The sequence below is a fragment of the Chiloscyllium plagiosum genome, unplaced genomic scaffold (genome assembly GCF_037043375.1).
Source record: "Chiloscyllium plagiosum isolate Xiang-an unplaced genomic scaffold, Cpla_swu_hap1 HiC_scaffold_14, whole genome shotgun sequence".
NCBI classification, from domain to species: domain Eukaryota; kingdom Metazoa; phylum Chordata; class Chondrichthyes; order Orectolobiformes; family Hemiscylliidae; genus Chiloscyllium; species Chiloscyllium plagiosum.
Genome location: NW_028270152.1, coordinates 20,555,564 through 20,569,607, shown reverse-complemented (window position 1 = coordinate 20,569,607; position 14,044 = coordinate 20,555,564). Strand labels below are relative to the sequence as shown.

The following is a 14,044-nucleotide window of genomic DNA, read 5'->3' as shown; positions in this document are numbered from 1 at the left end:
AACAGACAACCTGCAACTTGATCTCATATTTGACGTCAAGGTGAGTTTCTAACTATGCCATCACTAGGACCACCCTCAACTCTGCCCATGCCTTAGTTCATCTTCTTAATTTACTCCCTTGATTATCTTGACTCCTTCAAGCATTCCTGGCTGATTGTCCATGTTAAATCTCGAATAGATTGAGATTTTGTTGCCTGTGTCCTTGCTCACAAAGTGTCCCCTTCAGCTATCACTCCTGAGCTCACTAACCTTCAATACCTCACAATTAAACAAAGCCTCAACCTTGCTTTCTCTATAATATCCTCCATTCCCACAAGCTTCTGAGAAATTTGCACTACTTTAGTTCTAGGGTTTCCAACATCCCTCACTTTAATTGCTCCACCACTGGTGATCCTGCCTTCCGCAACCTACGTCCTGAGCTCTTCAATTCCCTTGGTAAATCTTTCTATCTCTCTCTACCTCCCCTACCTCTGTTAAAACCATCTCTTTGACCAAACATTTTGTCACCCTCAATAAGAGTGTTTTATGTGACTTGGTGTCAGATTTTGCTTAGAATGCTGTAACGAAATGATACTTTTGGCATGAGTCAGAATAAGTTGTTGTGAGGGAATTATGTAAAATTGAGGATAAATTTTATTGGGTCCCAAATCCTGAGCATGGGGTCACAAGTATAAGAAAACTGCATGGGTAAATCACTGGAGATTTAACATGGGCATCTACTGAATACAGGCGCTGGAATCTCAGAGAGGCAGGGCAGTTACAGGCAAAGGTTAAAGTCAGGGTTCTTTGCAAATTGAACAAGTTTACAATCAGCTGGAATCAGTTCTCGTTTACAATATTAATTGTTGACCCAGATTAGCAACGATTTATGGTCAGAGATAGTGGTTACTGGACTTGCCAGAAGCACATATGTGGAATTTGCTGGGGTTGGCCAAGTGACCAGGGGAACTATCCATGACCTTGAAGTCAGAATTTGTCACTGGTGGACTGACATGATAAAAATGCAATAAATGTTTCCTGACTCTGGCTACTTCCATCAGATGGTCATTGGGGAGACAGGCTTGCGGAACGTTTCAGAGAATACCTCTGGGACACACGCACCAACTAACCCAACCACCCCGTGGCTGAACACTTTAACTCCCCCTCCCACTCCACCAAGGACATGCAGGTCCTTGGCCTCCTCCATCACCAGACCATGGCAACACGACGCCTGGAGGAAGAGCACCTCATCTTCCACCTAGGAACCCTCCAACCACAAGGGATGAATGCAGATTTCTCCAGCTTCCTCATTTCCCCTCCCCCCACCTTATCTCAGTCCCAACCCTTGGACTCAGCACCGTCTTCTTGACCTGCAATCTTCTTCCCGACCTCTCCGCCCCCCACCCCCTCTCCGGCCTATCACCCTCACCTTAACCTCCTTCCCCCTATCGCATTCTCAATGCCCCTCACACAAGTCCCTCCTCCCTACCTTTTATCTTAGCCTGCTTGGCACACCTTCCTCATTCCTGAAGAAGGACTTATGCCCGAAACATCGATTCTCCTGCTCCTTGGATGCTGCCTGACCTGTTGCACTTTTCCAGCAACACATTTTTCAGCTACTTCCATCAGACTTATGCCCTGAAAAGACATGGTATTCCTGGACAGAACACACTAGCCCTCCCAAAATGATTCGGAGGATCAAGGTGGTCTGGACTTCATCACCTGGCCAATGCAATCCGTTTCCACTCAAGTACAATTTAGTGTCATTGATTATTTGATTGGATTAAACAATATCAGGAAGAGGATTTATAATTACAAACAAGAAGTGAGTCCTCAAAGCTCAGTTCACATTTTATTCCAAAACTGCAAAAAAAAACGATTTGGACGTAAATGAAGTTGACATTTACTTCAAATGCACCATGGTTCAAGTTCAATTTACATTTCAAATGCCATGCTGAAGTTACAATCAAAACACATTGAGCAATCTTTTAGATTATCAACAATATATCACTTGATTACAGTGCAATAGTTCATTGTATAACTATAAGAAATTATTCATTAACTTGAAATTCTGAGTATTGCTGAAAAAAGAGACATGCTGTTGAAGGTTTTCATATTGCATTCATCAGGATAAGTGTAAGAATAACAAATTGCAAAGGGAACAACAATTCATGTTGCATGAGAACAGGGCGCTGATGGATTGTGTGAGTAGATTCTGATTCATTATGGTGTTGCCATGGAAAGCGTCAAAGATCACTTCTCCCCTGTCTTTTGTTTAAATTCAAAACAGGCAATGAGACTCTGATTGGTCAAAGTGTTGTCATGGAGAATGCACTTGGAACAATTGTTTCCTACGTCTTTGTTTAAATGAGAAAGGTGCAATGCATATACATGTTGTTGAAGAGGACAGAGAATATATGTAATTCCTAACAATTTTAAGTAAGCCACATTTTGAGCTTCACTGATAATCTTTTGTTGTAAGCGCAATTTATAGCACATTGAGGAATGTTCAGCCAATGCTTTCTAATCACTGAGTTTTGCAAGCATGATTTGAGTACTCCACTTGTCACAAACAGCCAAATGGATATACTGTTTGATAAGATGCCCCAGTCATTGGGACATGCAGGCCATATACCTGGCTTCACACTGACACCATAGTCATATAGCACAGAAACAGACCCTTCGATCCAAGTAGTCCATGCCAAACATAATCCCAAACCAAACTACTGCCACCAGCTTGCTCCTGGCCCATATCCCTCCAAATCTTTCCTATTCATGTATCTATCCAAATGTCTTTTAAACTTTGAAATTGTGCCCACATCCACCACTTCCTCAGGAGGTTCATTCCATACATGAACCACCCTCTGTATAAAAAATTGCCCCTCATGTCTCTTTTAAACCTATCACCTTTCACCTTAAGAATGCACCTGTTACTCTTGAAATCTCCCATCCTCGAGAAAAGGCAACTACCATTAACTCTAATGCTCTGCTGTGGGGTGGCACAATGGCTCAGTGGTTAGCACAATGGCTCACAGTGCCAGGGACCTGGGTTTGATTCCACCCTTGGTTGACAGTCTGTGTGGAGTTTGCTCATTCTCCTCGTGTCTGTGTGGGTTTCCTCTGGGTGCTCCAGTTTCCTTCCACAGTCCAAAGTTGCACAGGTTAGGTGGAGTGGCCATGCTAAATTGCTCAGTGTCCAGGATAGGTGGGTTAGCCATGGAGAATGCAGGGTTAAAGGGATAGAGTGGGTCTGGGCGCGAAGATCTTTGAACAGATGGTGTAGACTGAATGGGTCTAGGAATTCTATCTATACCTCTTATAAGAACATAGAATATTACAGCGCAGAACAGGCCCTTTGGCCTTCAATGTTGTGCTGACCTGTGAAACCAATGTGAAATCCATCTAACTTACACTATTCCATTTATCATTCATATGTTTATCCAATGATCATTTAAATGCCCTTAAAGTTGGCAAGTCTACTTCTGTTGCAGGCAGGGCATTCCATGCCCTTACTACTCTCTGAGTAAAGAACCTACTCCTGAGACCTGTCTTATATATCACCCCTCAATTTAAAGCTATGTCCCTTGTGCGAGCCAGCACCATGCAAGGAAAAAGGCTCCCACTGTCCACCCTATCTAATCCTCTGATCATCTTGTATGTCTTTATTAAGTCACCTTTTAACTTTCTTCTCTCTAATTAAAACAACCTCAAATCCCTCAGCCTTTCCTCATAAGACCTTCCCTCCATGCCAGGCAACATCCTTGTAAATCTCCTCTGCACCATTTCCAATGCTTCCACATCCTTTCTATAATGTGGTGACCAAAACTGTATGTAATACTCCAAGTGCAGCCACACAAGAGTTTGAACAACTGCAACATGACCTCATGGCTCCAAAACTCAATCCCACTACCAATAAAACATAACACACTGTATGCCTCCTTAACAACCCTATCAATCTGAGTGATCATTTTCAGGGATCTATGCACATGGACACTGCTCATCTACACTTCCAAGAATGTTACCATTAGCCCAGTACTCTGTATTCCTGTTACTCCTTCCAAAGTGAACCACCTCACACTTTTCCCCATTAAACTTCATTTGCCCCCTCTCAGCCCAGCTCTGCAGCTTATCCATGTCCCTCTATAATCTGCACCATCCTTCCTCAATATCCATAAATCCACCAACTTTACTGTCATCAGCAAATTTACTAATGCATCCTTCAACATCCTCATCCAAGTCATTTATAAAAATGACAAACAACAGTGGCGCAAAAACAGATCTTTGCTGTACACCACTAGTAACTGAACTCCAAGATGAACATTTCCCATCAATCACCACCATCTGTCTTCTTACAGCTAGCCAATATTTGATCCAAACTGCTAAATCACTACATGTGACAATAAATTCAATTCAATCACATGACTCTGTATTTTCTGCAATAGCCTACCATAAGGAACCTTATCAAACGCTTTACTGAAATCCATTTACACCACATCAACAGCTTTACGCTCATCCACCTGTTTTGTCACCTTCTCAAAGAACTCAATAAAGTTTGTGAGGCATGACCTACCCTTCACAAAATCATGTTGACTATCCCTAATCAAATGATTCCTTTTTAGATTATTATAAATCCTATCTCTTATAATCCTTTCCAACACTTCACCCACAACCGAAGTAAGGCTCACTGGTCTATAATTGCCAGGGTTATCTTTACTCCCCTTCTTGAACAAAGGGACAATATTCCTATCCTCCAGCCTTCTGACACTATTCTTGTAGCCAATGATGACATAAAGATCAAAGCCAAAGGCTTTGCAATCTCCTCCCTAGCTTCCCAGAGAATCCTAGGATAAATCCCATCTGGCCCAGGGGACTTACTATTTTCACACTTTTCAGAATTGCTAACACCTCCTCCTTATGACCCTCAATCCTCATCGAATAGCCCGTATCTCAGTATTCCCCTTGACAACATTGTATTTTTCCAGTGTGAATACTGACAAAAAATATTCATTTAGCACCTCTCCTATCCTTTTGGAATCCCCACACAAAGCATTATTTTATAAACTTCAATCAGGTGACCTCTTAACATCCTACGTTCCAGTGAAAAAGTCCCAGCCTATCCGACCTTTCTTTATAACTTTAACCTTCACATTACTGATTTGTGCAGTAACTAGAACATCTCTTTAGGCTCCAGGACTTAATTGCATTTAGACATTAACATTTACAATCTCTGAGCCCTTTTCCCCTGGAGTGTCACTCCTGAAGAGTCACCTTATAGAGGTTAATAGAATCATGAGAGGCATGGAAAAGGTGGAAAGCCAAGATCCTTTCCCAATGGTAAGGGAGTTCAAAACTAGGGGGCATAGGTTTAAGGTGAGAGGGAAAAGATTTAAAAGGGAGCTGAGGGGCAACTTTTTCACGCAGAGGGTGGTGCGTGTATTTAATGAGCTGCCAGAGGAAGTGGTGGAGGCTGGTACAGTTACAACATTTAAAAGGTATCTGGAAGTATACATGAATAGGAAGGGTTTAGAGGGATATGGGCCAAATTCTGGCAAATGGGACTAGATCAGTTTAGGATATCTGGTCGGCATGGATGCAGTGGACTGAAAGGTTTGTTTCCATGCTGTATATCTCTATGACTCTATAGCTGTGCTCAATGTGGTGAGGAAACATATCGGATTCAAGAATGAAAAGGAATTTTAAAGGAAACTATGCCTCTTGCATTGCCTACAATTAGTTGATAATATTAATTCTGTGTAATGTACTAGATGGCAACAGATGGGAGAGATACTTCAAAATTTTGTTTTGTGGCACCAAATACTGGTCAAAGCAGTCAACCATATTGTGACAGATAAGCATTTAAATTAAGGATTCATTTAAAATCTCAACTACATCTTTTAGCTGAATGTGTAGGTTCCCACTTTGGTCTCAAATGGACCATACTCTCTTCCTTAGTATAGTAATTAAAAACCTTTAGATCTTCCTGCCAGTTTGTTTTGCTGTCAATCACATGGGATCCATAACCTCTAGAAATAAAATAGCATATCATAGATCATACAGGTAGAGCTTAAATACAGTAATAAATTCATCTACTTTTTAATATTCATATTTCTTTCAATGCTCTTTCATTCTCACACCTATGTCATTCATTCACATTATTGACTTGAGGATAATATATTCCAAGTTTCAATGCATTTTAAACTTTTGAGTATTTTGAGTACTTTGACTTTGACATATAATTGATGGTAATCACAAAGTCACATTGTATTTATTTTGTAATTTGTGAATGAGTGTTTTACTGTAGTAACACAATGTTTATAGCATAACGCAGCTTGCAATATGCTACTTGATAATAACACTTTCACACAGTAATTCATCACAATTTAAAGTTGTGTTCATGTCTTGGATCTACAGAATGTAATTTTTCCTAATTACAAAATAAATTTCACATTTTGAAAATTTAGTATTTTAATTTTCCGAGGTGGAGAGATGTCACAAGTTATAATCATTGACATCAATCTCCTTTAATCAAACTTAACAACTTGAACTGAAATGGTATAGTAATGGTATTTTGATAAAAGGGCTATTTTGCACAGCAACTATATTGACAATTATTTCATTCTTTTCATGTAAGCAATAGGGTTTGCATGTATCGAACTCCACTAGTGTGGGATGAATGTTGTGTGGAATTTACCCCTCTGCTGGCGGCCACATCGGGTGCAGCGGATGCAATAAATGATGTGTGTGGAGGTGCAGGTGAATTTGTGGCGGATATGGAAGTATCCCTTGGGGCCTTGGAGGGAAGTGAGGGGGGAGGTGTGGGCGCAAGTTTTGCATTTCTTGCGGTTGCAGGGGAAGGTGCCAGGAGTGGAGGTTGGGTTGGTGGGGGTTGTGGACCTGACGAGGGAGTCACGGAGGGAGTGGTCTCCTTTATATTGGGGAGACATGCTGCCTACTTGCGGAACGTTTCAGAGAACACCTCTGGGACACCCGGACCAACCAACCTAACCACCCCGTGGCTCAACACTTCAACTCCCCCTCCCACTCCACCAAGGACATGCAGGTCCTTGGATTCCTCTATCGCCAGACCATAGCAACACGACAGTTGGAGGAAGAGCGCCTCATCTTCCGCCTAGGAACCCTCCAACCACAAGGGATGAACTCAGATTTCTCCAGTTTCCTCATTTTCCCTCCCCCCACCTTGTCTCAGTCAAATCCCTCGAACTCAGCACCGCCTTCCTAACCTGCAATCTTCTCCCTGACCTCTCCGCCCCACCCCATCAGAAAATGATGAAGGCTTTTTCCCGAAACAACGATTTCCCTGCTCCTCGGATGCTGCCTGACCTGCTGCGCTTTTCCAGCACCACTAATCTTGACTCTGATCTCCAGCATCTGCAGTCCTCACTTTCACCTATCACATGTATAGGCCAGACCAGGTAAGAATGGTAGATTTTCTTCCCATAAGGACATTAGTAAATCAAATATTCTTCCTTACAAAAGAAAAGCAATGATAGTTGGCACAGTCATCATTACAGAGACTCCCTTAATATTCCCAATTTTATTAGTTGAATTTAAGTTTCACCAGCAGAGTTTGAACATATGTCTCTACATTACTAGCCTCTTGCTTACTAGCGTAATTCTATTACCATTACACCACCACCTTCCAAATCTACACATTATCATTTTCTTCAACAAGAGAAGATTGAAGCAAAATATTACAGATGCTGGAAATCTGAAATCCTGTACTGGTCTTGAAGCATTAACTCTGTTTCTCTCTCCACAGATGCTGCCAGATGTGTTTAGTTTCTCTAGCACTTTCTGTTTTTATTTCAATGGGAATGTTTTGATATCTTTTCATTGAAAACATCATGTACATTTTTGTCTCTTGTGGACAAACTTATTGTCTGGGCATGTATTTAAGATTTCGAGGTGTCATTACCAGAGAGATTTCAAACAAATTATCACCAAATTTGATTAAAATACATCAACTTGAATAACAATCTAATCTACGCTTAGTTAACACTGATTCTTTTTTTTCAGATGCTCAGGCCCTAAAGCCAAATCTTTTCTGTTCAAGTTAATCCCAATCCTCCATTGGTTGCCCAAGTATCCCTACCGAGAATGGCTATTAGGCGATATCTGCTCCGGATTCAGTGTTGGAATTGTGCAATTACCACAAAGTGAGCACTTTCTCTTTTATAAATGTCACAAAATGTTAATTGCAGCCCCTCTTATTGCCACATGAGTACCCCTAACAGTGTAATCAATATGTTTTAGGGCAACAAAATAGGATGAAATCTCAACGTATTGTAACTACATTTAAAGAGTGCTGAGCAGGCAGCATTACTTTGGTCAGTCATTATACATTGCATCCCATATTCAGCTTCATTAAAATCCAGAGAGCTGAACAAGGAGATAGGATCTATAACTGAGTGACACTAATACTGCTGAAAGAAAGCTGCCTGCAGCAGGGGGTCCATAGGGAAAGAGGAATAAATAAAGTCAGTCCTGTACCATGTAATACATCAAGGATGATCCCAAAAGGATCATCATAAGCATTAGGGTTAGGAAGGAAGAGGTTTGTAGTGTTTCACCCACCTTGTCTTCCTATTGGTGAGAGGCTCCAAGGTAACTGAACAGAAAGGAACACATCGCAAACATTAATATCGGGAAATAGTTAATCATTTTAGGTCTTAAGTATCTAATACTTTCTAAACATCTTAACTTACATGATGAAATAAATGGTACGGTGTATAAATATTTAATTTTGTTTTGCAGGTATGGCATATGCTCTTTTGGCAGCTGTTCCCCCTGTCTATGGACTTTATACTTCCTTCTTCCCAGTGCTTATATACTTTATATTTGGAACATCCAGACATGTCTCAGTTGGTGAGCTACTGCTTTATAAAACAACTTGCCCTATTTGCTCTAATTTTGCTGAGATACTGAATGCTTGATTCATTAGGGAAAGGAATGTATGCCAAAACATCTTGCCGCAGCCTTGCCAGTCTTTAATCTTCAAAAGATACATTTGTTATTGGAATTCCTTTTTATATTTCCTACAAATTGGCTAATATTTCTAACCTGATCAATCATATGCAACCATTTAAACTTGAAAGTAATTATTCAGTAGTCAGGAAGAAACTACAGTTTCTCCAAGTATCGGTAAGAGGCCCAGTTTAATGATAACCTTTCCATGTTGTTTCCATATCTAATGTACCCACTCCAGATAGGCCATCTGTTGTCTCTTGTTTGCAATGGCTTACCTATGCTTTTCACTAACATTCACCTCACACCATTCAGTTTAACGAGACACTCTCGCTACAAAGCTACTCAGGTTGATCCATGCCCTCCTTGTAGAGCTGTTAGCCCATAGTTTGAATAGGGCAGTGGTCAAACCTCCCTTTCAACTTCATCTTTAGATTCTCTATGGAAAAGCCTACCCATACACTCCTGTACTCCCTTCATACTGTTCCAAATGGGGTCCATTCATATTAACTACTACTAATGTTGCTTAGCTTGGTGCAACCATCACTTCACTACAAGCAGAATGTGGCTTCCTGAAAGGTATTATTTTTTGACAGAGTTAACAGTGATGTTGTAGTAACATCACCGGACTAGTTAATGCTCTGGGAATGACAGTTCCAATCCCAGTATAGCAACATATGAAATTTAGATGCAGCTGATCATAGAGTATCTAGAATGATAAGTTAGTTTTGGTTTCGGTGATTGTAAAACTCTCATCAATTTTTGTAAAAACCCTTTCATTCCCTTTTGTCCTTTAGAAAAGGATCATCCTTACCCTGTCTGGCCAGCATGTGACTCCAGACCCACACAATGTGCTTAACTCTCAGCTGCCCTCTGAAATGACTCAGGAAGCCCCTCAGATTGAGGGCAATCAGGGATGGGCAAAATATTGTTAGTGATAGCCACAACACAACAACAAAAAAAGTAATTCTAGTCCATGTAAATACTGGCTAAGAATCATTATGTGCAGGATGTCTTTATATAATTGCATTGAGGGTAATGTTTCAATGTGCTATGAAGGGTAATGCTCTGTTATGTTGTGTCAGAGATTCAACATCAAGGTGATATTCATAGTATTTTTGATAGTTAAAAGTGAAAGGAAATTCATAACCTATGATCTAAATCAGAATATCTTATGCAAAATGATGCTTATATTTTGCCACCTTTGACACAGGCTCCTTTGCAGTACTAAGTGTTATGCTGGGGACAATAACTGAGAGGATAGCCCCAGATGAGAACTTTTTGATCAATTCTCACAACATTACAAATGGAACGGCAGAAATTGACACCGTGGCAAGGGATTTAATGAGGGTGAAAGCAGCAACGATGGTTACCTTCTTGTGCGGGATCTTTCAGGTGAGTTAACTTCTTGTTGCAAGAAAGAGAGGACTTAGCATTCATGGTGGGGCGGGGTAGTGGGGGGGAAGCGGGGAAGAGAGAAGGAAGAGAAGCAGGATTAAATGCTGCAGAATGCCAAAGTAATCAGTCAGATTGACTTGAAATTGTACCTGCATGCAGACCAGATAAGAAATTGCAGTATCCCCAGGTTTCAGGGAAATGATTAATAATTAAGGCAATAAATTCCACCTCTGTTGTGATCTTCAGCCCATTCCTTTAGCTGTCCATCATTATTTACCCAACCCCTCTTCTTCATCACTCATTATCCATCCAGCTTCATCCAACATCAATTTGCCTTTTATGAAACCACTTGTTTTCTGCTCACACATTGCATTATTGCACTGAGAAGTTACAGTCACAGTGATTCAGAGATGATAATTGGGGGTCACAGCACTCAGGCCTGTCTCTTGTTCCTTTATCCTGTTGTCTGAACAGCGTGGCCATAGGAAATTGTTCATTGGGCAATAAGACTTAAATGAAACAAGAGAGAGAGTTCAGTGGCATAATCCAACAAAGAGTAGAACAGTGCCAATTACTAAGTTGTTTATCAAGGGCTAGTGCCATGAGAGACAGAGGTCCTCTCAGGGACCATTCATGACCGAATAATAGAATGTGAGTTAACATGTACAATCCCCCAAAATGAAATAATCGTGAACTATCTGCAAGATTTTAGGAAATTCTCACTGCCAGAAAATAATAGGTTAAATCATTCTATTTTGCTTGGACCCTTCTACTTGTTAAATGGGAGAGGGGTTGACCCTGATTCCTGGCTTATTGCCTTGAGTTCTTTCCTGTAATGCAAAAATATGGGAATAGCTTACAGCGAAACAGACTGATGGGATACATAATACATGAGGTCATAATGGGTGGGGTCCAGAACAGGAGGGATGCATTTCGTGCAGTGTTTACAAGAGGCAATGTGTACACACAGGTAGGATACATGTCAGACGGTGGGGGCGGTGTATTATACTGTTTTGATCCACTACCGAAATAAGTTGTATCTGTCTTATATAGAACTTTATCTAATCCATAAGGAACACGGTTTTCAGCAAGATAAAGTTTTGTTGAATCCTTGATCTCTCTAAATTGCCTGTGCTCACAAAGGATATGCAATATAGTTAAGAGTGACAATAGTTGCTGATTAATGAAAACTTTGTTATCTTGCTGTTTTCCAAATACAGAGCAGCAGTACAGACACACACAACTTTCTCAAAGGAAACAGATTAATTGGGGAGAAAGTGCGACATGGATCTTAGGTTGCATAGATTATCACTGGGGCAGAAGAATCGTCATTGTAACAATAACTATTTTTCTTCTTCAATCTACGCAGATCCTGTTGGGATTGATACGGTTTGGATTTGTTGTCACATACCTGTCTGACCCTCTTGTCCGAGGTTACACAACTGGTGCAGCAGTCCATGTGCTGGTGTCACAACTGAAATATGTGTTTGGCATTTCAATTGCTAGAAAGAATGGGCCCCTCGCATTAATCTATGTGAGTAAAAGATGGCTTTATGTAGTGTGAACTATAAATGTGCGACCTCCGATAAATTCTGAACTACTGCTTCAAATCATTGTCATGTGTTACCTTGTATTGTAATCTCCAAAACAGGGCTAAACCAACAACAAACTGCAATAAATAGTACCTTTACTGTTGTACAGTCCCAAAGCACTTCGAGAAATTAACTAAACAAAATTTGACATTGAGCCAAACAAATAGGACCAATATTATTGTGAAGAAACAGGACAAATGAAAGGACAATTGACCAAATTCTTGATAAAATAAATAGGTTTTAAATAGCAATTTAAAAGAGAAGAGATTTAAAGAGGAAATTACAGAGTTTCAGACCTAGATGACTAAAGGCTGGTCAGTTGGGACAAAAGAAGTAAAAGAGGCAAGAATTATAGGAATGCAAAGTTTTAGGACCATTGTAGTTTGGAGGTGGTTATCAAGATAGAGAAGGGCAAGATATTGATGGGATTTGGACATAAAGAAAAGGAATTTCAATTTGCTGCTTTGTTCATTCATGAGCACAGGAGTGAATGGGACTTGGCATGAGTTAGACAACAAATCAAACAACTGAAAGACGTACTGTACAACGTACATTGATGTATTGCTCAGTCTCAACTAAAATGCCTGCATTTTTTTGTAGAGTACTCAATACTTGCATGTTCAATGCATACAGCTTCTGTTTTGGTTGATCTATACATAACAAAATAATGAAGAAAGAAATATCATTCAAATCAACCAAATTCTGGAAAATATTACTGACTTCATCTTTCAACAGCAGCAGCATTTGAATGGCAATGATTGTCAGTTATTTTAATCAACCTGTTCTGACATACCTCCAAGGTGGTGACACATGAACCTAGACCTTCTGACCCAAGGCAGGTACACTATCCCTGTGCCATACAACTCTCATTGAGCACTTGTTTCATGCCCCACCTAACTTTCTCTTACAAAACCAGTGGGATACTTAATGAGCTAATCAACTCACAATGACACATTTCCAGCATCAAAGGAGATTAAAGTTAGTCATGCTTGTCCTACTGTGGACTTCACCCAATGCATTCAACATCATGATGAATGGGGACTAAAGGTGAAGTGAATTCTTCAAGAATATAAAGTATGAACTACTTGCAATTACCATTTCTCAGAAAGGGCACAGCATGCAGCCAAGTATAACAATAATTGTTCATTAATAAACCTTTAATGCCAGACTGATCCTCCAGATGGATGCAATCACCAACATAGATGCTCATAACTCTGTCAAAGACTACAGGTACCAGGGAGGCAGACTGCAAAATAACACTTAGATTGTAATGTGAGCACCAGCATGATATAAATAAACTCACCAAAACATTGGAGCAACAGTAGGCCATTCAGCCCCTGGACCTTGTTCTGTCATTGAGTGACATTGTGGCAAGTATATACACCCATATGTATGTTGCCATGCAGACTTAACATCCTTGCTAAGACAGTAAAAATCAATTGACCTCAGGTTATAATTGTCAGTTAAACTAATGTGGGAGAGAGTTTCACACATCTATCACCACCTGTGTGAAAACATATTCCCTAATTTCTCCCTTGAATTACCTGGTTCTTCTCTTAGACAAGCCTAATATAGAGTTTCTCTTTATGTACTCTGTCAATTTCTTTCAATGACCTGAAGAGAAAGAAACCTACACTGCAGTCAGATGAATCTGCACAGCTACTGCCTTTGCTGTTTGGATTCAAGTATTTCTGGACATGGAAGTGCATCTAAAAAAAATTAACAGACAGTGAAATTCACACCTAACCTTGGAGGAGCATGTGTGGGAGAGCTCACAGCACAGGAGCAGATCAGTGCATACTTTTTAAATGTTACCTTGCAGTCTTTTTTAATAGTGAGTGGAGGGGGTTCTTTTAGGGTTATATGTTTTATTGAGATCTGTCTCTTGATTAAAATTTAAAAATATAAAACATAAGTACTAAGTTAGCCTGGAGCAGTGTTTTGTAGAGCAGTAAGACTGCGCTATTTACTGTAGATCATTAAGGTGCAAAGATGGCCTTTAGTAGAGTGATGTGCTCTTCCTGTCTGATGTGGGAGATTAGGTAGAATTTCCATGTTACTGATGATTATGTCTGCAGTAAGTGTGATTG

At 40.2% G+C, this 14,044-nt stretch overlaps 1 protein-coding gene across 4 annotated transcripts in view; it reads left to right on the top strand.

Annotated features, from left to right (window-relative positions):
- Positions 1-14,044, top strand: part of slc26a6.2 (solute carrier family 26 member 6, tandem duplicate 2) — a 165,086-nt gene that overhangs the window by 93,713 nt on the left and 57,329 nt on the right. For all 4 annotated transcript variants that reach the window (XM_043707735.2, XM_043707737.2, XM_087994124.1 and 1 more), the window contains 4 exons: positions 8,017-8,156; positions 8,755-8,865; positions 10,178-10,359; positions 11,732-11,896. In XM_043707735.2, the coding sequence (XP_043563670.2) occupies positions 8,017-8,156; positions 8,755-8,865; positions 10,178-10,359; positions 11,732-11,896 (598 nt within the window). The remainder of the gene's footprint in view (positions 1-8,016; positions 8,157-8,754; positions 8,866-10,177; positions 10,360-11,731; positions 11,897-14,044) is intronic.